Source organism: Oncorhynchus mykiss, chromosome 6 (assembly GCF_013265735.2).
Source record: "Oncorhynchus mykiss isolate Arlee chromosome 6, USDA_OmykA_1.1, whole genome shotgun sequence".
Lineage (NCBI taxonomy): Eukaryota > Metazoa > Chordata > Actinopteri > Salmoniformes > Salmonidae > Oncorhynchus > Oncorhynchus mykiss.
Window position 1 is genome coordinate 89,895,090 of NC_048570.1, and position 27,240 is coordinate 89,922,329.

Sequence of the window (27,240 nt, forward strand, 5' to 3'; positions counted from 1 at the left end):
GGGCCCTTTTGTAGAGAATACACTGTCATCCTGTATAGAAGCTTTGCCCAGGTTCGCTCCTATAGACAACTATGAACAGGAACAGGAATGACATTATTTCTGCTTATCACTGTTTGTTGGCATGGCCTCCCCGCAGATCTCGCAGGCCAGAGCCAGTACAATGACGTCCTGATTCAGGCTTCCCTGAATTCCCCTGCCATACACAGACGGAAAACATCTTTCCCTGGAGTATCATCAACTCGCCATCTCTGTTCTCTCCATTAAAAGTGACAGTGTTTTTCCCTGCAACACTCTCGACATGCCAATATGCAGCCACTCCCCTTTTCCTTTGGACTTCCAGAACTCCACATGGCACGTCTGTAAAAACAGAAGCTGGAGAGTTCAGATGCATGGTGAGTATGCATGGAGCTTGTCCGTCATCACAGAGAGAGAGAGAGTGCAGAATGCCAGTGCCACTCCTGGTGAAAAGAAAGGGTTAAATCTCTCTTTTAGTGTGGTGAGTGTGTGTTCTCAACAGCTGCTTTGCATCTAGAGCCCAGAGAAAGAGAGGATAGTGGGATTGATGTGGAGCGTTCTGAACAGGAACACTTTAGATTCCGGACTCCTGTCACTCCTCAGTGACATCATGTGTGTTCTGGTTCCTAGCTCTATGGTCCTTGTGTGCCAGAGGGTGCAGCCCACTAGGAGAACGACAATGCCCCCGCATCTGCAACCCAGACACCTCCTGCCTCTTCTTCTCCATGTCATTCTACTCTGCCTTCATGCAACTGCCTGGCCCCACGGTAAGAGCTAGAGCGATGATTTCATCATATACTGATGATAACACATTTAATTCAGATGTATGACTCTACGAAGCCTGCTGTAACTTGTATTAGCCTCCCTATTCTGAACTGTTCACACAACTTCCATTGTTAGAGTTTTTCTTTTGCACTTGCTGAGTAATTTATTTCCTCTCTGAGTCATATGGGCATACCTAGTCATGTCTGAGTTAACTTCTATAGTCACATACCTAGTCATGTCTGAGTTAACTTCTCTAGTCACTGACCTAGTCAAGTCTGAGTTAACTTCTCTAGTCACTGACCTAGTCAAGTCTGAGTTAACTTCTCTAGTCACTGACCTAGTCAAGTCTGAGTTAACTTCTATTGTCACATACCTAGTCATGTCTGGGTTATAACTTCTCTAGTCACTGACCTAGTCAAGTCTGAGTTAACTTCTCTAGTCACTGACCTAGTCAAGTCTGAGTTAACTTCTATTGTCACATACCTAGTCATGTCTGGGTTATAACTTCTCTAGTCACTGACCTAGTCAAGTCTGAGTTATAACTTCTCTAGTCACATACCTAGTCATGTCTGAGTTGTAACTTCTCTAGTCACATACCTAGTCAAGTCTGGGTTATAACTTCTATAGTCACATACCTAGTCATGTCTGAGTTTTAACTTCTCTAGTCACATACCTAGTCAAGTCTGGGTTATAACTTCTCTAGTCACATACCTAGTCAAGTCTGAGTTCTAACTTCTCTAGTCACATACCTAGTCAAGTCTGGGTTATAACTTCTATAGTCACATACCTAGTCATGTCTGAGTTTTAACTTCTATAGTCACATACCTAGTCATGTCTGAGTTTTAACTTCTCTAGTCACTGACCTAGTCATGTCTGGGTTATAACTTCTCTAGTCACTGACCTAGTCAAGTCTGGATTCTAAGTTTCCTGCTGTTAAAAAGCTGGGGATATTGTCTATGTATTGCCACACTCATTTTGACCAGACTGTAATGAGAATATGTATGACTGTAGGACTCTATTAAACCCCCTAGAAATCGAATTAGCATAACAAAATAATCCCTGTAAAAAGACGTCAGTTTAAACTAGAGATATCTGTTCGCCTAGATACATTTCAATCCGCCAATGTTGCACTTCCGAATCTGCGGTGAAAGGTGAAACGTGAAAGGTGAAGGGTGACAGAGCTAGATATTTGTCAGACCATGAGACATCTCGAAAATTGGTCTTCTCACAAAATTGTCTGTAGCATCCGAAGAGTTTGACCCCTCTATGGAAAGATGAGACTAACGAACACGGTGGTGTTCTCCGTTTTGCTCTACAACCCCCACAAAACGTATTAGAACTCGTCTGAAGTCGATACAGACGATCTGCCGACTTCTGTCTGTAGCATCCGAAGAGTTTGACCTGACCCCTCTATGGAAAGATGAGACTCTAACGAACACGGTGGTGTTCTCCGTTTTGCTCTACAACCCCCACAAAACGTATTAGAACTCGTCTGAAGTCGGTACAGACGATCTGCCGACTTCTGTCTGTAGCATCCGAAGAGTTTGACCTGACCCCTCTATGGAAAGATGAGACTAACGAACACGGTGGTGTTCTCTGTTTTGCTCTACAACCCCCACAAAACGTATTAGAACTCGTCTGAAGTCGGTACAGACGATCTGCCGACTTCTGTCTGTAGCATCCGAAGAGTTTGACCTGACCCCTCTATGGAAAGATGAGACTAACGAACACGGTGGTGTTCTCCGTTTTGCTCTACAACCCCCACAAAACGTATTAGAACTCGTCTGAAGTCGGTGCAGACAATCTGCCGACTTCTGTCTGTAGCGTCCGAAGAGTTTGACCTGACCCCTCTATGGAAAGATGAGACTAACGAACACGGTGGTGTTCTCCGTTTTGCTCTACAACCCCCACAAAACGTATTAGAACTCGTCTGAAGTCGGTACAGACGATCTGCCGACTTCTGTCTGTAGCGTCCGAAGAGTTTGACCTGACCCCTCTATGGAAAGATGAGGCTCTAACGAACACGGTGGTGTTCTCCGTTTTGCTCTACAACCCCCACAAAACGTATCAGAACTCGTCTGAAGTCGGTACAGACGATCTGCCGACTTCTGTCTGTAGCATCCGAAGAGTTTGACCCCTCTATGGAAAGATGAGACTAACGAACACGGTGGTGTTCTCCGTTTTGCTCTACAACCCCCACAAAACGTATCAGAACTCGTCTGAAGTCGGTACAGACGATCTGCCGACTTCTGTCTGTAGCGTCCCAACAGTTTGGGCTACACACTAATAGGATGTGAGACTCTCATGAACACGTACATGTGGTTGTTATGCTCTAGGACGCCCACAGGCCTCACAAGACGTGCCTGAAGGTCCCCCGGTAACAGTTGAAAAATGAATGGAAGTATATATGGAGACTTAATGCTGAAACAACAACAAATGTTTCTCTCAGATATAGGACAGACACTTCAGAACAAACTTCCTTTATATTTTTTTGGGGGGGGGTGGACCATCTGTTGTTCCATGTAGTGAATCTGTTATTCGATGTGTTTGTATGAGCAGTTTGGCCAAATACATTTTTTCATCAACTGTTTGTTTTTATATTGTATTTTATAGTTCAAGGAGTCTTAAAATGTCATATCAAATAGGTAACTGACCCTTGGTGTGACCTTCTTAAAACAATTCCATATAGATAGTAGAACCCCAGATTAGACAGGGTTTAGTCCCTAGAGGGTTAAAGACATGTCTTTGGAACCATCACGAGACAGGGTCAGATTGGGTTTGGGGGGTTTCTTGCTATTGTAATGACCCCTGGGGGAGCACGATGTGAACTGTGAAACATGAATTTACGATTCAAGCACATTAGCCTTGTTCCAATAGGATTAACCCACTCAGCAGAGTTAGTCACCAGAGAACTGTAGAATCACAGCATAGAATCACGTAGAACTTGCCACAAGGCACCTGGAAGTTGATGAGAGGTATCTAACCAATTATAGTCTCACAGAGGATTGCTACCCTATACCCTCCTCCAGTGTACACATGCTATACTTAAGCAATAAGGCCCGAGGAGTTGTTATATCTTGGCCAATATACCACACCTAAAGTCTGTTCTTACGACACAGCCCTTAGCAGTGATACATTGGCTATATACCACAAACCCCTCATATTGCCATTATAAACTGTTTACCAACATAAATACGACTGCAAATTAGTTTAGCATCATACCCGTGGCATATTGTCTGTTATACACACTGCTAGAAGGCTGTTTCAGCATCCAGGACCCAAACTACTAATGTAGCTATGGCTGCGTTTACACAGAGAGCACAATTCTGATATTTTGTCCAAATCATTGGCAAAAGAGCTGATCTGATTGGTCAAAAGACCAATTAGTGAAAAATATATATTATAATTGGTCTGCCAGGTTAAACGCAGCGTTATAGAGCCCTAGTCAAACGAATATGATAACCAGATCTCTGAGATAGCAGAAGTAAGCTTCATACAAATGACTTTATCCCCCAAAAAAACATTCTTCCAGTACAGAGAGGAAACATTAAAATATATGTACAGACGAGGTGTCCTTGTTTTGTGTTGCTTTCAAACTGTAGCTAAATATTATTTTGGCAAGTACATGTCATGAATGCAGACATGCATTCATGTAGACTATAGAGCATGTTATTTTACAGAAGCAGTAATCATAGACAAATGAATGCCATGCCTCGTGACATGTTTTTTTTATTTAACTTGGCAAGTCAGTTAATAACAAATTCTTATTTTCAATGACGGCCTACCGGGGAACAGTGGGGTAACTGCCTTGTTCAGGGGCAGAACGACAGATTTTTACCTTGTCAGCTCGGGGATTCGATCTTGCAACCTTTCGGTTACAAGTCCAACACTCTAACCACTAGGATACCTTGACTCACAACATGCCAGTCTCTTTATGTGAAACTCACTTGATACGACATAGCTTGTTGTTTTGAGTTTAGTCTGGGTATCATGTGTTGTGCAGGTATGTGTTAATACATGTGTGAATTGGAAATGTGTTTATTTTTGTATATCCCAACTCTCCCTGAGACACCCTCAGGGGTCACGACCAGGGTCAGCCATTGTCAACAGTGACCCTGGAGCAATTAGGGTTCAGTGCCTTGCTCAAGGGCACATTCTTCAACTTGCTGGGCTCGGGGATTCGATCTAGCAACCTTTCGGTTATTGACCCAATGCTCTAACCGTTAGGTTACTTGCCACGCTAAAATGTGCTTTATGAAATACATTTGATTGATTTTAGATTCCAGAGGTGTGGTGGATGACAAGTGTCCCAGCTCAGAGTGGAACCACATGTGTAGGGACTGTTGTGAGTACCAGCTGATCCAGTGTAGATGTCCTTCCCAGGGGGCACGGGTGGGCTACTCCGTCCCCTGCTGCCGCAACCAACTGGACCAGTGTGACCCCTGCATCATCCACCCTGGTAAACAACCTATCAGACCTCTACCAAAGATACTGGTAACTAACCCCCAAAATATCTCATCGTTGTCATTTCCAGTGGGAGCAAATTAAGCATATTGGGCAGAACAGGCATGGAGGTGGGCAGAACAGGCATGGAGGTGGGCAGAACAGGCATGGAGGTGGGCAGAACAGGCATGGAGGTGGGCAGAACAGGCATGGAGGTGGGCAGAACAGGCATGGAGGTGGGCAGAACAGGCATGGAGGTGGGCAGAACAGGCATGGAGGTGGGCAGAACAGGCATGGAGGTGGGCAGAACAGGCATGGAGGTGGGCAGAACCAAGCACGACCTAGCGAGATCCTGTTGTCATGTTTTAGCATATATTTGCATATTTCTGCTAGGTAACACCTTCTTTGTGAAGTGTTCATGTGCAATAATTAAATTCGCCGTTGCCTTCCTTGTAAACAAAACCATTTTTGGGAACTTTGGTAAAGGGTCAAGTATACAAAACTTAGTCCACTCTGTTCATAACAGATTGTAATTTGGGAAGAGAACTGTATTGACACCAAGTTTAATTTAACTCAATTTTCTCCCACGTTCCGCCCCTGGACTTCCTCCCATCACCAAATTTGGTGGTGAGAAGAAGCTCTAAACGGACACTTCAGATTTCTACATCCTGTGAGACATCTGTCTCCTTCTATTTAATCTGTGCCCTATACTGCTTCCCTCTTACTCCCTTCCAGCTTTCTTACCCAATACAACTGTTTGTACACTGACTTTTGTCTTCTTATTCTTCACATGTTGATAACGCTTTAACGTTAAGATGTAATTACAAGGATTCACTTTTTCTTACAGATTTATAAACGTTTAAATTAACCAAAACATTGAACGTGATAAAACATTGGTTGAAATTGCATGTCATTTAGCTGCTTGCAGAACACTGACCTGATCTCCTGGCTCCCCTGTTTCTCCTCTTCCCTCAGGCTGCAGTCTGTTTGAGAACTGTAAAACCTGTCACAATGGGACGTGGGAGGCCAAGGATGATTTCTTCATCCGAGGGAGATTCTGTACGGACTGTCGTCAGGGCTGGGCAGGTGGAGACTGCAAGAGTGAGTCAGCTGTTTCAGGGGTAGAGCATTTTCTAAATTACAGTCCTTGGGAGTTTTTCACTTGTTTCATTGGCAGTGTTGGGGAGTAGTGAACTACATTGAAATGTTGGTAACATTTCAGTAGTTAATTACTTTTTAGCCATTTAACGTTAGTGGTGTATCTAACTACTGGAACGACACACTACTTTTTAGCCATATAGTGGTGTAGCTAACTACTGGAACTACACACTACTTTTTAGCTATATAGTGGTGTAGCTAACTACTGGGACTACACACTACTATTTAGCTATATAGTGGTGTCTCTAACTACTGGGACTACACACTACTATTTAGCTATATAGTGGTGTCTCTAACTACTGGGACTACACACTACTTTTTTTGCTAAAAGACAAATGTGTGAAGTAGGCAATCATTTCCTTACTTTTTTGGCATCCTACCTGTCAAATTCATCTGATCTGTCTAATTCATCAGACCTGTCTAATTCATCTGACCTGTCTAATTCATCAGACCTGTCTAATCCATCAGACCTGTCTAATTCATCTGACCTGTCTAATTCATCAGACCTGTCTAATTCATCAGACCTGTCTAATCCATCAGACCTGTCTAATTCATCAGACCTGTCTAATCCATCAGACCTGTCTAATTCATCAGACCTGTCTAATCATTCAGACCTGTCTAATTCATCAGACCTGTCTAATTCATCAGACCTGTCTAAACCATCAGACCTGTCTAATTCATCAGACCTGTTTAATTCATCAGACCTGTCTAATCCATCAGACCTGTCTAATCCATCAGACCTGTCTAATCCATCAGACCTGTCTAATCCATCGGACCTGTCGAAACCATCAGACCTGTCTAATTCATCAGACCTGTTTAATTCATCAGACCTGTCTAATCCATCAGACCTGTCTAATCCATCAGACCTGTCTAATTCATCAGACCTGTCTAATCCATCAGACCTGTCTAATTCATCAGACCTGTCTAATCCATCAGACCTGTCTAATTCATCAGACCTGTCTAATCCATCAGACCTGTCTAATTCATCAGACCTGTCTAATTCATCAGACCTGTCTAATCCATCAGACCTGTCTAATCCATCAGACCTGTCTAAACCATCAGACCTGTCTAATCCATCAGACCTGTCTAATCCATCAGACCTGTCTAATTCATCAGACCTGTCTAATCCATCAGACCTGTTTAATTCATCAGACCTGTTTATTTCATCAGACCTGTCTAATCCATCAGACCTGTCTAATCCATCAGACCTGTCTAATCCATCAGACCTGTTTAATTCATCAGACCTGTCTAATCCATCAGACCTGTCTAATCCATCAGACCTGTCTAATTCATCAGACCTGTCTAATCCATCAGACCTGTCTAATCCATCAGACCTGTTTAATTCATCAGACCTGTTTAATTCATCAGACCTGTCTAATCCATCAGACCTGTCTAATCCATCAGACCTGTCTAATCCATCAGACCTGTCTAATTCATCAGACCTGTCTAATCCATCAAACCTGTCTAATCCATCAGACCTGCGTAGTTCATCAGACCTGTCTAATCCATCAGACCTGTCTAATCCATCAGACCTGTCTAATTCATCAGACCTGTCTAATCCATCAGACCTGTCTAATCCATCAGACCTGCGTAGTTCATCAGACCTGTCTAATCCATCAGACCTGTCTAATCCATCAGACCTGTCTAAACCATCAGACCTGTCTAAACCATCAGACCTGTCTAATTCATCAGACCTGTCTAATCCATCCGACCTGTCTAATCCACCAGACCTGTCTAAACCATCAGACCTGTCTAATCCATCAGACCTGTCTAATTCATCAGACCTGTCTAATCCATCAGACCTGTCTAATTCATCAGACCTGTCTAATCCATCAGACCTGTCTAATTCATCAGACCTGTCTAATCCATCAGACCTGTCTAATCCATCAGACCTGTCTAATTCATCAGACCTGTCTAATCCACCAGACCTGTCTAATCCATCAGACCTGTCTAATTCATCAGACCTGTCTAATCCATCAGACCGGTCTAATCCATCAGACCTGTCTAATTCATCAGACCTGTCTAATTCATCAGACCTGTCTAATTCATCAGACCGGTCTAATTCATCAGACCTGTCTAATTCATCCGACCGGTCTAATCCATCAGACCGGTCTAATTCATCAGACCTGTCTAATCCACCAGACCTGTCTAATTCATAAGACCTGTCTAATCCATCAGACCTGTCTAATTCATCAGACCGGTCTAATCCATCAGACCTGTCTAATCCATCAGACCTGTCTAATCCATCAGACCTGTCTAATTCATCAGACCTGTCTAATTCATCAGACCGGTCTAATCCATCAGACCTGTCTAATCCATCAGACCTGTCTAATTCATCAGACCTGTCTAATTCATCAGACCTGTCTAATCCATCAGACCTGTCTAATCCATCAGACCTGTCTAATTCATCAGACCGGTCTAATTCATCAGACCTGTCTAATTCATCAGACCTGTCTAATCCATCAGACCGGTCTAATCCATCAGACCGGTCTAATCCATCAGACCTGTCTAATCCATCAGACCTGTCTAATCCATCAGACCTGTCTAATTCATCAGACCTGTCTAATCCATCAGACCTGTCTAATTCATCAGACCTGTCTAATCCATCAGACCTGTCTAATTCATCAGACCTGTCTAATTCATCAGACCTGTCTAATCCATCAGACCTGTCTAATTCATCAGACCTGTCTAATTCATCAGACCTGTCTAATCCATCAGACCTGTCTAATCCATCAGACCTGTCTAAACCATCAGACCTGTCTAATTCATCAGACCTGTCTAATCCATCAGACCTGTTTAATTCATCAGACCTGTTTAATTCATCAGACCTGTCTAATCCATCAGACCTGTCTAATCCATCAGACCTGTCTAATCCATCAGACCTGTCTAATTCATCAGACCTGTCTAATCCATCAGACCTGTCTAATCCATCAGACCTGCGTAGTTCATCAGACCTGTCTAATCCATCAGACCTGTCTAATCCATCAGACCTGTCTAATTCATCAGACCTGTCTAATCCATCAGACCTGTCTAATCCATCAGACCTGCGTAGTTCATCAGACCTGTCTAATCCATCAGACCTGTCTAATCCATCAGACCTGTCTAATCCATCAGACCTGTCTAATCCATCCGACCCGCGTAGTTCATCAGACCTGTCTAATCCATCAGACCTGTCTAATCCATCAGACCTGTCTAATTCATCAGACCTGTCTAATCCACCAGACCTGTCTAATCCATCAGACCTGTCTAATTCATCAGACCTGTCTAATCCATCAGACCGGTCTAATCCATCAGACCTGTCTAATTCATCAGACCTGTCTAATTCATCAGACCTGTCTAATTCATCAGACCGGTCTAATTCATCAGACCTGTCTAATTCATCCGACCGGTCTAATCCATCAGACCGGTCTAATTCATGAGACCTGTCTAATCCACCAGACCTGTCTAATTCATAAGACCTGTCTAATCCATCAGACCTGTCTAATTCATCAGACCGGTCTAATCCATCAGACCTGTCTAATCCATCAGACCTGTCTAATCCATCAGACCTGTCTAATTCATCAGACCTGTCTAATTCATCAGACCGGTCTAATCCATCAGACCTGTCTAATCCATCAGACCTGTCTAATTCATCAGACCTGTCTAATTCATCAGACCTGTCTAATTCATCAGACCTGTCTAATCCATCAGACCTGTCTAATCCATCAGACCTGTCTAATTCATCAGACCGGTCTAATTCATCAGACCTGTCTAATTCATCAGACCTGTCTAATCCATCAGACCGGTCTAATCCATCAGACCGGTCTAATCCATCAGACCTGTCTAATCCATCAGACCTGTCTAATCCATCAGACCTGTCTAATTCATCAGACCTGTCTAATCCATCAGACCTGTCTAATTCATCAGACCTGTCTAATCCATCAGACCTGTCTAATCCATCAGACCTGTCTAATCCATCAGACCTGTCTAATCCATCAGACCTGTCTAATTCATCAGACCTGTCTAATCCATCAGACCTGTCTAATTCATCAGACCTGTCTAATCCATCAGACCTGTCTAATCCATCAGACCTGTCTAATTCATCAGACCTGTCTAATCCATCAGACCTGTCTAATCCATCAGACCTGTCTAATCCATCAGACCTGTCTAATCCATCAGACCTGTCTAGTTCATCAGACCTGTCTAATTCATCAGACCTGTCTAGTTCATCAGACCTGTCTAATTCTCACTTGAAACATAGTTTGTATGTTTAATAGGCTAAACTAAACACTATGTTAACTTCTGACTCTAGTGTGATCTGTTCTTGCAATTTGTATTCTATGACATTTTATATTTATATATGAAATCAAATCAAAAGTAACTTCAGTTAAGAAAGCTGTGTTTATAACTTCAGTGTAGCTCAACTTCTGCCGATGTGATGTAATTGGTAGCTTGGTAAACTATATTTTCAGAGGAGCTTCCCCCAACACTGTTCATTACACATCGACTTGAATGACTTGCTACAAACATCTATGTTCTAATCTCTAGTTATTTTCTATTGCATTATGGGAGCTCAGAGTATGTGTTCTTGTCCCTAGCATGTGGAGGGGTGATTCGTAGAGCCCAGGGCCACATAATGCTGGAGAGTTACCCCATCAATGCGCACTGTGAGTGGAGGGTGCAGGTAGAGAAAGGGGAGAACGTGGAGCTCAGGTGGGTCCCTGAATTGATTATACTGTACTATACTGTCAAATTCATTGAATCTCTCATTGGCTTTCATGAAGTTGAATGGTATTCTATGAGGAAGTTGTCTGTCACAATCCAGTCGCAGCTTTCATGGATCCATACTGATTTTTTTTTTTTTTAAGGGTAGTAAGATGTATATGTGATTAATATCTTACCCTACTTAACAGCCAAACATGATGATAACAAAGACCTTGTTTGGTTCCGCCCAGGTTCTCCATGCTTAGTCTAGAGCCTGACCACAACTGTCACTATGACTACGTGGAGCTGCGAGATGGTGACAGCCTGAGCTCCCCCGTCATTGGCCGGTTTTGTGGGAATGAGCTGCCTCCACCAATCAGAACCTCTGGAAGCAGGCTGCACGTCCTGTTTGTCTCAGATGGCTACAACAACTTTGATGGCTTCTTTGCCGCTTTTCAGCAGAGCTCAGGTAGCTACAGGCAGGTTTTATTGCCATTATGAACAAGACTTTAGCATAGATGTTGCATGTCCTTATATGGTTACATTTTGGTCAAGATGATTTTAATTATTTCAATCTATCAGCCAGGCAGGTCTGTCAGTCAGCCTGTCTGTTGCTCAGCCTATTATTCATTATTCATGAATCATTTGTCTAATTGTCTGTTTGTTTTGTATTTGCGGCTCCCTTGCAGCGTGCAGCCCCTCCCCTTGTCAGCACCATGGAACCTGTTTGCTGAACCCAGTACAGTCTTTTCACTGTGCATGTCTGCCAGGCTACACAGGTCAACTGTGTGAGAATGGTTAGTGATCCGTCTGGTAGCCATAACCTCATTTCCTCCCCAAACAAAGTGAGTTATTCATTATCATTCAGGTATTATAAAACCTAGCTCTCCTGCTTCCTGGGAGGAAAACCTTTTACTGCAGTGGGCTAAATCAGGGTCACACAGAGTGTTTCTTGGTAGTCTTAAACAAATCTACATTGAAACAGAAGTATTCACCTCACACACATGGTTATGGGCTTAGAAAAAAGAAGACAATGTCAGATATGGAGTTGAAATGTCTTCAATATTGTGTTTGCATTACAATATTACACTTTATATGCACAGGAGACTGACATATAACAAAACGGTTTGACATAGAAACACTCGATTTTCATCAGTTACATTTTTTGTAAATCTTTTATTTAAAATAGAACATTCCACCCATGAGGCCAAAAGGGGGCGCTATTGGTCACTGACTGCAGGAAAAGGTTACGGGTCATTTCAGGAGTCCAGACCAAACTGGGGATGGTTGATATAATATTTATACACAGACAACACTCTCTCTGTCTTCCAGTTGCTAGGAGTCAGGTGTGTGTGTTGCCAGCGAGGCCCGTGAACGGGGAGCTCCTCTCTGTGTACGGCCTGGAGGATGAGCTCCTGGCTGTTCAGTACCTGTGCCACCCACCCTACACACTGACTGGCAGCCCCCAGAGGACCTGCCTGCCCAACGCCACCTGGAGTGGCACGGTGCCCATCTGTGGGAAGGTAGATAAAGGTAAAGTTAAAGATCATGTAAATGAATGGATCGACTTTATTGATCCCCTCCACAGACAGGAATGTTGCAGACCTGAGTACTGATGGAACAGCTGCATTGCATTAGATGATGCCTCACGTGTCAATAAAATAAACTACACAAGGAAAACGAGACGAGATTACACAAGGAAAACGAGAAGAGAGTACACAAGGAATGAACATACACACCATAGTCATGGTAGACCATTGAATGACCAGCCCATTTCTCAAAACATGACTCTCCTCCATCTCTTTGTGTCTCTCAGAGCCCATTCGAACCAGTCAGAGGGGTGCAGACCCAGTCAGAAGGCTCGGGGTGTGTCCTCCTCCAGCCAGGCTGCACCATGGCTACCTCCAGCTGGTCAGGGGCTCTGGAGGAGGTCCTGACACAGTGGACTACTTCTGTAACCCCTCCTACATCCTGAGTGGAGGCTCCCGGAGCACCTGTCTCCCGGATGGCTCGTGGAGTGGCCGGCAACCACTGTGTGTGAGAGGTATACTGACAGCAAACAGCCATTTAGATAAAACACTTGCACATGTTTATCCACATTTATAAACTGACTTGTTCCAGCCCTGAATGCTGATTGTCTGAAAGCCGTGGTATATCAGACAGTGTACCACGGTTATAACAAAACATACATTTTTACTGCTCTAATTACGTTGGTAACCAGTTTATAATAGCAATAAGGCACCTCTGGGGTTTGTAATATATATATATAGCCAATATATCACGGCTAAGGGCTGTGTCCAGGCACTCTTTGTTGCGTTGTGCATAAGAACAGCCCTTAAGCGTGGTATATTGGCGATATATCACACCCCCTTGGGCCTTATTGCTTAAATAACATCAGACTGTATAGTGCTTTAGTGCTGCTGTTTAGGTTACTGGACAATACTGTTGATTACGTGGTTAAGGGCTCTTCCTCTGTGTCCACAGCCTGTCGAGAGCCTAAGGTATCTGAGCTGGTGAGACACAAAGTTGTGAAGCCAAAGGCCCCATCCAGGTATGACCCGTACATCCAGGTATGACCCGTACACCCAGGTATGACCCGTACACCCAGGTATGACCCGTACACCCAGGTATGAGCCGTACACCCAGGTATGACCCGTACATCCAGGTATGACCCGTACATCCAGGTATGACCCGTACATCCAGGTATGAGCCGTACATCCAGGTATGAGCCGTACACCCAGGTGTGACCCGTACACCCAGGTACGACCCGTACATCCAGGTATGACCTGTACACCCAGGTATGACCCATACACCCAGGTATGACCTGTGCACTCAGGTATGACCCCGTACATCCAGGTATGACCCCGTACATCCAGGTATGACCCGTACATCCAGGTATGACCTGTACATCCAGGTATAACCCGTACATCCAGGTATGACCCGTACATCCAGGTATGACCCGTACATCCAGGTATGAACCGTACATCCAGGTATGAACCGTGCACCCAGGTATGACCTGTGCACCCAGGTATGACCCGTACACCCAGGTATGACCCGTACACCCAGGTATGGCCCATACATCTAGGTATGACCTGTACATCCAGGTATGACCCGTACATCCAGGTATGACCCCGTACATCCAGGTATGAGCCGTACACCCAGGTATGACCCCTACATCCAGGTATGACCCCTACATCTAGGTATGACCCCTACACCCAGGTATGACCCATACACCCAGGTATGACCCGTACACCCAGGTATGACCCGTACACCCAGGTATGACCCGTACACCCAGGTATGACCCATACACCCAGGTATGACCCGTACACCCAGGTATGACCCGTACACCCAGGTATGACCCGTACATCAAGGTATAACCCGTACATCAAGGTATAACCCATACATCCAGGTATGACCCGTACATCCAGGTATGACCCGTACACCCAGGTATGGCCCTTACATCCAGGTATGACCCGTACACCTAGGTATGACCCGTACATCCAGGTATGACCCGTACATCTAGGTATGACCCGTAAACCCAGGTATGACCCGTACACCCAGGTATGACCCGTACACCCAGGTATGACCCGTACATCCAGGTATGAGCCGTACATCCAAGTATGAGCCGTACTAACACTACCATACGTCTCATTCTGACTGTTTGTATGTCAATCTGTACAAAGCCGGCACCTTGACTGAATTTATACACTTCTAGTTTTTGAGTGGATTAGGTTTTATTTTACAGCAGTGGTTTCAAACTCATTCCGCAGAGGGCCAAATGTCTACAGGTTTTTGTTTTTTTCCTTTCAATTAAGATCTAGACATCTTGGTGAGGGAAGATCCTTATTAATTAGTGACCTTAATTCATCAATCAAGTACAAGGGTGGAGCGAAAACCCACAGACACTCTGCCCTCCTTGGAATGAGTTTGACACGTGTTTTACAGACAATAACTTCCCAGTAAACATTTATTCTACATCTCTTTTAAACATGCCCAATGTTAAGCTTTTCTCCTTGTACACAGACACCTTCTCTGTCCCCTACTACAGGAAAAGTCCAGTCCACAGGCTTCACACCTCATCCAGGCATACGGTCTATGACAGTCACCCCCCTGGCATGGACCCACCCTCCTCAGGGAACCTCCCCAGCACCCAAGACCCTGTCCTGAGGGAAATCCCCCGTGGTTTCCACCAGCTGTACACTAGCATAGAGTATGAGTGTGCCTCCTCTCTCTACCAACACTACGGTAGCCCCCGGCGCACCTGTCTGAAGACTGGCAGGTGGAGCGGGCATCATGTCTCCTGCTCGCCAGGTGAGGGCAGCGCCGACTTAAAGAACAGATGCAAAGAAAGGGAGATGTACTCAAACTTAGTCAGCCAATGTCTTGAGGGAATGAAAATATTTGGTTTTACAAATATGGTCCCACTTTATTTGACCTTTATTTAACTAGGCAAGTCAGTTAAGAACAAATTCTTATTTACAATGACGGCCTAGGAACAGTGGGTTAACTGCCTGTTCAGGGGCAGAACGACAGCAACCCCCACCTTGTCAGCTCGGGGATATGAACTTGTAACCTTTCGGTTACTAGCCCAACACTCTAACCACCCCAATACAATTCAGTACACATTAATGAAACATTTTAAATCACTGTTCAAGTGTCCCTAATGCATTTACGTCGGTTTGCAGATGCTCCGGTTAAGTGCTTTGCTCAAGGGCACATTTGACAGATTTTTTACCTAGTTGGCTCGGGGATTCGAACCAGCGACCTTTCGGTTACTGACCAAACACTCTTAACCGCTAGGCTACCTGCCTCCATAGGTGTACATGGTGTTAGAAACATAGTCAGAAACAACCTATTTCCTCTCCCATCTCTGACACCTACTCCTCTCTCTTTCTGTAACAGTGTGTGGTCAACTCCCAGCAGCCTTCAGCCCTCAGAACCTCACTAAGATTGGATGGCCCTGGCATGCAGCCATCTATCTCCGCTCCCACATCATCCGCAGAGCTGGCTCTGGCCTACAGACGGCACCAGAGGAGGCCTCTTCTCCCTGGCAGCTGGCGTGCAGTGGAGCACTAGTCACCCAGCTCAGTGTGCTGGTGGCAGCTCACTGCCTGGTGGTGGCAGGAGTGGGCAAGCCGCAGTGGGTAGATCCAGCCAACATTAAAGTGGTGATGGGAATACACAGCCCGGGCCAGATGAGGACACTGAAACAACTGCAGGTGGGTGTGAGTGATGCTAAGCTAGAGGGATGCTCTATCTACACAGGGGGGTAAAAGTCTCTCTTGAAGTCTGTGAATACAGTTGTGAAGCCGTTATAATACGGTCTTGACAACGTCTACAAGGTCCAATCTGAAGTTGAAACAATAACAAAGCAGACACACCACCACTGTTTTTGGTAAAAAGCTGTGGAATGTGGCTGGAGAAATGTCACCACTCTCAAATTCTTAGACAGAGCTACGGATTGCAAGGACTGACCATCCATAATGATATAGAACATTATATTGTAGCCGTATTTTGAGGCTATACAGGGTTTGTTTACATTTACGTTGTTTACAAACGTTGGAGCAAAATAAACTTATATGTTGAGTTCAGACGGGGTACGACAATTGAACTACGTTATATTCTAAAATAATGTATATAAGAATGGGTACCAATGGGTATTTATCATGAATTAATAAGTGGATGAAGGAACTGTAGATTGCTCCTTTAATGCCTACCAAAACATGCCAAGGTGATTTATGAGTGGCCCATTTTAAAGGTGCAGTCTAATTGTCTTGATTTCCATATCACATCAGATTATTCCTCTAAATCTTGTTGTGGTATAACTGTAAAAAAACATTAAAAGATCCTGTGTCCTCCACATAATAATTTCCAACAAATTATAATATTTGGATATCATCAGTAAATAAATTCAAATCCCCGAGCTGACAAGGTACAAATCTGTCGTTCTGCCCCTTGAACAGGCAGTTAACCCCACTGTTCCTAGGCCATCATTGAAAATAAGAATTTGTTCTTAACTGACTTGCCTAGTTAAATAAAGGTAAAATTAAAATTAAATACATATGATATTACATATCATATGTAATATTTGGATGTCATCAGATTTCACTGAAACACATTTCTGTCAGCATTGTAAAATCATTAGGTAAATGGAGCCTCAAGTAGGCCCATAAGGTGCTAAAATGTGGGGCAATACAGTCACTTCAAATCCTGAACTGAGAAACACCTACAGGTGTAGGATCTTAATTTGAGCCAGTTTGCAACAGCAGGAAAATAATCTTGCAGCACCAGGAAATGTGAATTATTATATGGATTAGAGTTAATGGACATGTTTGTTGGGGTTGATACATTTTGCATAAGGCTAATCAAGTCTGTCATTTCAAAGTGTAAATTACAAACTTCAGAAGCCTTTCTAAACCTCAAATACACTACAGGTTTTACATTTCCAGCACTGTTCTTCTGCAACAGGATGATCAAATTAAGATCCTACATCTGTATGACACACTGGTATAAATCATATATTGTCATGTCAATGGGAGATGTAGGAAACTAAGGTTGGGGGTTTGTCCTAAACAATTAGACCTCCTTGCGTTATGCACAAACACTTCCCTCCGGAGAACAGATTGTAAGACTATTGTTGCCAACCTCACCGACCAAATCTCAATGCACATGGCAAGTCAGTAAGCTGTGCTTAGGTCCGGCCAAGTTGCATGCTGGGACACTTATGTGTTTAGACTGAGCCAAGCAAGCTGCCACTGCTCTAACTCTCCGCACGGCATTCATTTTAGTCCATCTGTCTCATGTCTCCTCTGATCCAACAGGTTTCCTCTGTCCTGGTCCATCCCAGCTTTGATCCTGTGACACTGGACTCGGACCTGGCCGTTCTGAAGCTACGGGACAAGGCCAAGATCAGTGAGCGTGTGCTGCCCGTGTGTCTCCCCAAAATGCAAGGCGGGGAGGTGACCGCCACACAGGGCTATGCCACAGGCTGGCTCCTTGCATCTGACTCAAGGTCCAGTTCCAAACACAGCCTAGACGCCGAGACAGCCCAGACTGGAGTAGTCGAGCTGGGGGATGTCGTTCAGTGCGAGAGGCAGTTTGCTCAGAGTGGGGCCCCTGTCACCATCACTGACAATATGCTGTGTGCAATGCGCCACCCTCTCAATCCCACCAAGCCTTGTCCCACTGTCAGTGCAGGCATTACAATCATACCATCTCCTGCCTCTAAGCCATCATCGGGTCCTTCGGGGGGACAGGGGGATGATAGTGTTGTCTGGGAGCTTCTGGCATTAGAAAGTTTTGGTTATGAGAAATGGAACTGTGGCCCAGGGCTTTACACAGTCCATACCCGGATAAACAACTTCAAAGACTGGATACAGAAAAACATGAAGTAGATCTCTGATTTGACTCAGCCACTCTGTCGCCATCATTGACAGCCTGTGTTATTTTTCTAACAACTCACTTACTCACTGTTGCCAGTTCCCTGAAACAGATAACAGGGCTAAGTGCTTGGCAGTGTATTCGGCTGAGCCAATTGGAAACTTCCTAAGACGAGATGTGGGGAGGACAGTCATCCCTGGCACTATTTACTATGATGTATATTTACCTCTAATTACTATTATGTACACTGAACAAAAATATAAACGCAACACGTAAAGTGTTGGTTCCATGTTTCATGAGCTGAAATAAAAGATCCCAGAAAATGCTCCAAAAAGCTTATTTCTCTCAAATGTTGTCCACAAATGTGTTTACATCTCTGTTAGTGAGCATTTCTCCTTTGCCAAGATAATCCATCCACCTGACAGGTGTGGCATATCAAGAAGCTGATTAAACAGCATGATCATTACACAGGTGCACCTTGTGTTGGGGACAATAAAAGGTCAAAATATACCGTGACGAGATCCTGAGGCCCATTGTCGTGCCATTCATCCGCCGCCATCACCTCATGTTTCAGCATGATAATGCACAGCCCCATGTCACAAGGATCTGTACACAATTCCTGCAATCTGAAAATGTCCCATTTCTTCCATAAAATCACCATATAATAACCATAACATAACCATATAATAACCATATCATAACCATATCTTAACCATATCATAACCATAAAATTACCATATCCTAACCATATAACCAGAAAATCACCATACAATAATATCATAACCATAAAATTACCATATCCTAACCATATAACCAGAACATCACCATAAAATAATATCATAACCATAAAATAACCATATAATAACCATAAAATAACCATATCATAACCATATAATAACCATAACATAACCATATAATAACCATAACATAACCATATCATAACCATATCATATCATAACCATATCATAATCATATCATATCATAACCATATCATAATCATATCATAACCAATATCATAACCATATCATATCATAACCATATCATATCATAACCATATCATAATCATATCATATCATAACCATATCATAATCATATCATATCATAACCATATCATAATCATATCATATCATAACCATATCATAATCATATCATATCATAACCATATCATAACCATATCATATCATAACCATATCATAATCATATCATATCATAACCATATCATATCATATCATAACCATATCATAATTATATCATATCATAACCATATCATATCATATCATATCATAACCATATCATAACCATATCATATCATAACCATATCATAATCATATCATATCATAACCATATCATATCATATCATATCATAACCATATCATATCATATCATATCATAACCATATCATAACCATATCATAACCATATCATAATCATATCATATCATAACCATATCATAACCATATCATATCATAACCATATCATAATCATATCATATCATAACCATATCATAACCATATCATATCATAACCATATCATAATCATATCATATCATAACCATATCATATCATATCATATCATAACCATATCATATCATATCATAACCATATCATAATCATATCATATCATAACCATATCATAACCATATCATATCATAACCATATCATAATCATATCATATCATAACCATATCATATCATATCATATCATAACCATATCATATCATATCATAACCATATCATAACCATATCATAACCATATCATATCATAACCATATCATAACCATATCATAACCATATCATAACCATATCATATCATAACCATATCATATCATATCATATCATAACCATATCATATCATATCATATCATAATCATATCATAACCATATCATAACCATATCATAACCATATCATATCATATCATATCATATCATAACCATATCATAATCATATCATATCATAACCATATCATAACCATATCATATCATATCATAACCATATCATAACCATATCATAACCATATCATATCATAATCGTATCATTATCATATCATAATCATATCAGCATCATATCAGCATCATATCATAATCATATCATAATCATATCATAATCATATCAGCATCATATCAGCATCATATCATAACCATATCATAATCATATCATAACCATATCAGCATCATAATCATATCATAATCATATCATAATCATATCATAATCATATCAGCATCATAATCATATCATAACCATATCATAATCATATCAGCATCATAATCATAACCATATCATAACCATATCATAATCATATCAGCATCATAATCATAACCATATCATAACCATATCATAATCATATCATAGTCATATCATAATCATATCAGCATCATAATCATAACCATATCATAACCATATCATAGTCATATCATAATCATATCAGCATCATAATCATAACCATATCATAACCATATCATAGTCATATCATAATCATATCAGCATCATAATCATAACCATATCATAACCATATCATAATCATATCATAATCATATCAGCATCATAATCATAACCATATCATAACCATATCATAATCATATCAGCATCATAATCATAACCATATCATAACCATATCATAATCATATCATATCATATCATAACCATATCATAATCATATCAGCATCATAATCATAACCATATCATAACCATATCATAATCATATCATAGTCATATCATAATCATATCAGCATCATAATCATAACCATATCATAACCATATCATAATCATATCATAATCATATCAGCATCATAATCATAACCATATCATAACCATATCATAATCATATCAGCATCATAATCATAACCATATCATAACCATATCATAACCATATCATAATCATATCATAGTCATATCATAATCATATCAGCATCATAATCATAACCATATCATAACCATATCATAACCATATCATAATCATATCAGCATCATAATCATAACCATATCATAACCATATCATAATCATATCAGCATCATAATCATAACCATATCATAACCATATCATAATCATATCATAGTCATATCATAATCATATCATAGCCTTGTTTCATCCGGGGTTAATAAATACAAGCTTTTTGTACATTTTGGATCATTTAAATAATAGAATAATAAATACTTTTTTGTTAAACGTATGTGTGTATGTATAGTTGTATGCATGTACTGTACTGTTCTGTTGTGTATGTCCGTATGTCACTCCCTATGTACAGTAGAGTAGGTCTACGCACTATACTATGCTGTGCTGTGCTGTACTGTACTGTACTGTACTGTACTGTACTGTACTATACTAGGCTGTATGTACTGTGTACATTAAAATGACTGTGAAGGTGATTGTGTGTTGTGTGTACCTGCGTGTCTGTGTTGGCGTGTGTGAGCCTCACTGTAGACAGTCAAACATGTGCTGTCAGTCATTGAGAATCACTTAGAGGATTTGTCGTCCTTATCCTCTGTTTGTCAGACAGACAGACACCTCAGCTTTCCCCCAGCTCCTCAGAACAAGACGACACCCTTAGAGCCAATGGAATTACACAATGGCAGATTCTCAGTTGGATTTCCTTGACTCCTCGCGTCCTCTCTCCTCGCCTCCTTCTCAAGAACCGTTGGAGGAGAAGGTCAGAGGCGTTTTGAGAAGGAGGCGAAGAGAGAGGACGCGAGGAGTCAAGGAATAGCAATTGAGATTCTTCCCATGCATGCTACCATAGCAACAGTCACTACCACGGTTAGTGTGGAACCCAAATGATGGTTGGCCATAAAATGGAATGTATTTGAGAAGTGGTTGGAATGGCATACTGAAGCTTCTGTTACTGTTCTCTAAATCAATGACTCGCATCGTAACTGTACAACATCGTGTTCAAGTGGAGAAGGCAGTTACACTAATGAACAATTGTGATTGAATTGTGATACTAAAGAAGACACCATACCAGTTTAGTGGCCTCGCGGTTAAGTAACGCTCTCGTTATAATGACAACTAAGTGTATCTTTAACAGAGAATAATGGGATGTCGGGTGATCGAATCTAGACGTTCACTTGGAAGATCCAGGTTGTCATGACACTGTAAATGTGATGGGGATGGAAGCCTGGTTATCCATTGCTTCTTAGCTTGGAGTACAACCTCCCTCCCCCCCATTCTATCACACATACACACCTGCATACTAACACCTGAAGGGTTTGTCTGTGTGTTTGTCTGAGCAGGATAGAGGGAGGTGCAAGGCTTTCCTGAACTAACAGAATAGTAAGAGTAGAAACTGTGGGGAAAGACCTGATGCTGCACTTGAATGAAACTATTCACTTGCTTCATTGAACACAGATTTGAGAGGATTTCAATTTCAGAGAATTCATGGCCAATGTCTGAGTGAAAGTTTCAATACCTGGAACAGTATCTACAAAGCATCTCACAAAAGGTCCTTGGAATCCTGTTAAACCCTTTTTAAGACTATAAAACTCCCAACTCAGAGTAGGTTTTAGGATTATGTTAAAATAGATAGTGTTACATCAAGGTCTAGATTATTTATAGATACTGTTGCATGAAGGTCTAGATTATTTATAGATACTGCTGCATGTAGGTCTAGATTATTTATAGATACTGTTGCATGTAGGTCTAGATTATTTATAGATACTGTTTCATGTAGGTCTAGATTATTTATAGATACTGTTGCATGTAGGTCTAGATTATTTATAGATACTGTTTCATGTAGGTCTAGATTATTTATAGATACTGTTTCATGTAGGTCTAGATTATTTATAGATACTGTTGCATGTAGGTCTAGATTATTTATAGATACTGTTACATCAAGGTCTAGATTATTTATAGATACTGTTTCATGTAGGTCTAGATTATTTATAGATACTGTTGCATGTAGGTCTAGATTATTTATAGATACTGTTACATGTAGTTCTAGATTATTTATAGATAATGTTGCATGTAGTTCTAGATTATTTATAGATACTGTTACATGTAGGTCTAGATTATTGATAGATACTGTTACATGTAGGTCTAGATTATTTATAGATACTGTTGCATGTAGGTCCAGATTATTGATAGATTCTGTTACATGTAGGTCTAGATTATTTATAGATACTGTTGCATGAAGGTCTAGATTATTTATAGATTATTTATAGATACTGTTGCATGTAGGTCCAGGTCATTTATAGATACTGTTGCATGTCGGTCTAGATTATTGATAGATTATTTATAGATACTGTTGCATGTAGGTCCAGATCATTTATAGATACTGTTGCATGTCGGTCTAGATTATTGATAGATTATTTATAGATACTGTTGCATGTAGGTCTAGATTATTTATAGATACTGTTGCATGTAGGTCTAGATTATTTATAGATACTGTTTAATGTAGGTCCAGATAATTTATGTGTTGATCATATAGAAATATCAAAACATTATTTTAACAACTCCAGAGCAGTTGCATGTGGGGCAGGAACCACTGACTTGCTGCATTTTTCTATCATCAAGACACTTGCTGGTAACTCTTAAGTGATTCGGACAGCTCATGAGGTGTACTAAATAGCTGTTGACTAGGTGGGACTCTTATGACTAAAGAGGCTTCATGCATAGCTTTTATTTGTACCACTACTACTACAACTACCACCACCGCTACAAATACTACCACCACCACCACCACTACTACTACCACTACCACTACTACCACTACTACTATTACTACCACTACAACTACCACCACCACCACTACCAGTACTACTACCACTACTACTAATACTACAACTACCACCCCAACTACTACTACCACTGCCAATACCACTACTACCACTGCCAATACTACCATTACCACTACAACTACCACCACCACTACTACTAATACTACCACTACTACTACAACTACCACCACCGCTACAAATACTACCACCACCACCACCACTACTACTACCACTACCACTACTACCACTACTACTAATACTACCACTACCACTACCACCACCACCACTACCAGTACTACTACCACTACTACTAATACTACTACTACCACTGCCAATACCACTACTACCACTGCCAATACTACCATTACCACTACAACTACCACCACCACTACTACTACCACTACCACTACTACCACTACTACTAATACTACCACTACCACTACCACCACCACCACTACCAGTACTACTACCACTACTACTAATACTACTACTACCACTGCCAATACCACTACTACCACTGCCAATACTACCATTACCACTACAACTACCACCACCACTACTACTAATACTACCACTACTGCTACTACCAACACCACAACTACTAATACTACCACCACCACTACTGCTACCACCACCACTACCACCACCACCACTACCAGTACTACTACCATTACTACTACCACCACTACTTCTACTAATACTACTTCTACTACTACTACTAGTAATACTACTTCTATTAGTACTACTACTACTACTACTACCACCATTACTACCACCATTACTACTACTACTAGTAGTAATACTATTTCTACTACTACTACAACTACTACAATTACTACTTCTACTACTACCACCTCTACTAATACTAATACTACTTCTTCTACTAATACTACTTCTACCACTACCACCACCACCACTACTACTACTACTACTACTACTACTACTAGTAATATTATTTATACTACTACTACAATTACTACTTCTAATACTACTACTACCACTACCACTACTATTACTACTACTTCTTCTACTAATACTACTACTACTACTTCTACTAATACTACTTCTACCACTACTACCACTACTACTACTACCACTACTACTACTACTAATAATAATAATAATACTTCTAATACTACCACCACTACTACTACTGCTGCTAATACTACTTCTACCACTACTACTACTACCACTACTACTACTAATAATAATAATAATACTTCTAATACTACCACCACTACTACTACTACTGCTGCTAATACTACTTCTACCACTACTACGACTGCCACCACTACTACTACTACTACTAATACTACTTCTACCACTACTACTACTACTACTACTACTACTAATACTACTTCTACCACTACTACTACTACTATTAACAATAATAATAATAATAATAATACTTCTACCACTACTACTACTACTACTACTACTAATACTACTACTACCACTACTACTACTACTAATAATAATAATACTTCTACTACTACCACCACTACCAGTACTACTACCACTACTCCTAATACTACCACCACTACTACTACTACCACTGCTACAAATACTACCACTACCACTACTACTAATAATAATAATAATAATAATAATACTTCTACTACTACCACCACTACCAGTACTACTACCACTACTACTACTACCACTACTCCTAATACTACCACCACTACTACTACTACCACTGCTACAAATACTACCACTACCACTACTACTACCACCACTACTACTACTACCACTACTACTACTAAGAATAATAATACTTATACTACTACTACTACTAATAATAATACTTATACTACTACTACCACTACTACTACTACTAATAATAATACTTATACTACTACTACCACTACTACTACTACTAATAATAATACTTATACTACTACTACCACTACTACTACTACTAATAATAATACTTATACTACTACTACCACTACTCCTAATACTACCACCACCACTACTACTACCACTGCTACAAATACTACCACTACCACTACTACTACCACCATCACTACCACTAATACTTCAACAAGCAGGGTTTGTCCTTGTCAGTCCCTGGATGGGAGACCAGACCACCAGACCATGCTGCTGGAAGTGGTGTTGGAGGGCTAGTAGGAGGCACTCTTTCCTCTGGTCTAAAAATATCCCAATTTCCCAGGGCAGTGATTGGGGACATTGCCCTGTGTAGGGTGCCGTCTTTCGGATGGGACGTTAAACGGGTGTCCTGACTCTGTGGTCATTAAATACCCCACGGCACTTATCGTAAGAGTAGGGGTGTTAACCCCGGTGTCCTGGCTAAATTCCCAATCTGGCCCTCAAACCATCACGGTCACCTAATAATCCCCAGTTTACAATTGGCTCATTCATCCCCCTCCTCTCCCCTGTAACTATTCCCCAGGTTGTTGCTGCAAATGAGAACGTGTTCTCAGTCAACTTACCTAGTAAAATAACAGATAAATAAAAAATATTACTACTTCTACTACTATTGGTAATACTACTAATAACAATAGTAATAATAATACTACAACCACTACTACTACTACTATTTCTACTACTACTACTAGTAATACTACTTCCACTACTACTACTAAAACTACTACTACTACCACCAGCGCTACTACTACTTCTACCACTACTACTAATACTTCCACCACTACTATTGCTACTACTACTACTATCACTACTAATACTACTACTTCTACTACTACTACTACTTCTACTAATACTTCTTCTACCACTACTACTACTACTACCACTACTACTACTAATAATAATAATACTAATACTTATGCTACTACTACCACTAGTACTACTAATAGTAATAATAATAAAAGTTATACTACTACTTCCAATACTACTACTACTACTTCTAATACTACTTCTACCACTACTACCACTACTACTACTACTACTACCACTACCACCACTACTACTACTACTAATACTAATACAACAACTACTACTACTACTACTACTACTACTACTACTACTACTACTACAGCTGTGACTTATGATAATGATAATAGTAGCTAAAAGTAGTAATAACAATAATAACATACAATTGTGATCATTGC

At 41.1% G+C, this 27,240-nt stretch overlaps 1 protein-coding gene across 1 annotated transcript; it reads left to right on the plus strand.

The window, feature by feature from the left end:
• The first annotated feature begins 230 nt into the window (after positions 1 to 230).
• On the plus strand, positions 231 to 18,768 carry LOC110513766 (inactive serine protease PAMR1). The gene is made up of 12 exons (XM_036981795.1): positions 231 to 782; positions 5,060 to 5,239; positions 6,199 to 6,324; positions 10,959 to 11,073; positions 11,316 to 11,533; positions 11,754 to 11,861; positions 12,397 to 12,597; positions 12,881 to 13,108; positions 13,549 to 13,615; positions 15,113 to 15,375; positions 15,967 to 16,283; positions 17,886 to 18,768. The coding sequence occupies exons 1-12, from the start codon at positions 563 to 565 to the stop codon at positions 18,456 to 18,458; spliced, it is 2,616 nt and encodes an 871-aa protein (XP_036837690.1). The 5' UTR covers positions 231 to 562; the 3' UTR covers positions 18,459 to 18,768.
• Positions 18,769 to 27,240: the final 8,472 nt, after the last annotated feature.

What these genes read in the sequence shown, in the direction of transcription:
- LOC110513766 (XM_036981795.1), top strand. Translation starts at nt 563, where the DNA reads ATGTGGAGCGTTCTGAACAGGAACACTTTAGATTCCGGACTCCTGTCA. An exon ending in CGCTTTTCAGCAGAGCTCAG is followed by an intron (nt 11,534 to 11,753) that starts GTAGCTACAGGC and finishes GCTCCCTTGCAG; the next exon opens with CGTGCAGCCCCTCCCCTTGT. An exon ending in AAGCCAAAGGCCCCATCCAG is followed by an intron (nt 13,616 to 15,112) that starts GTATGACCCGTA and finishes CCCCTACTACAG; the next exon opens with GAAAAGTCCAGTCCACAGGC.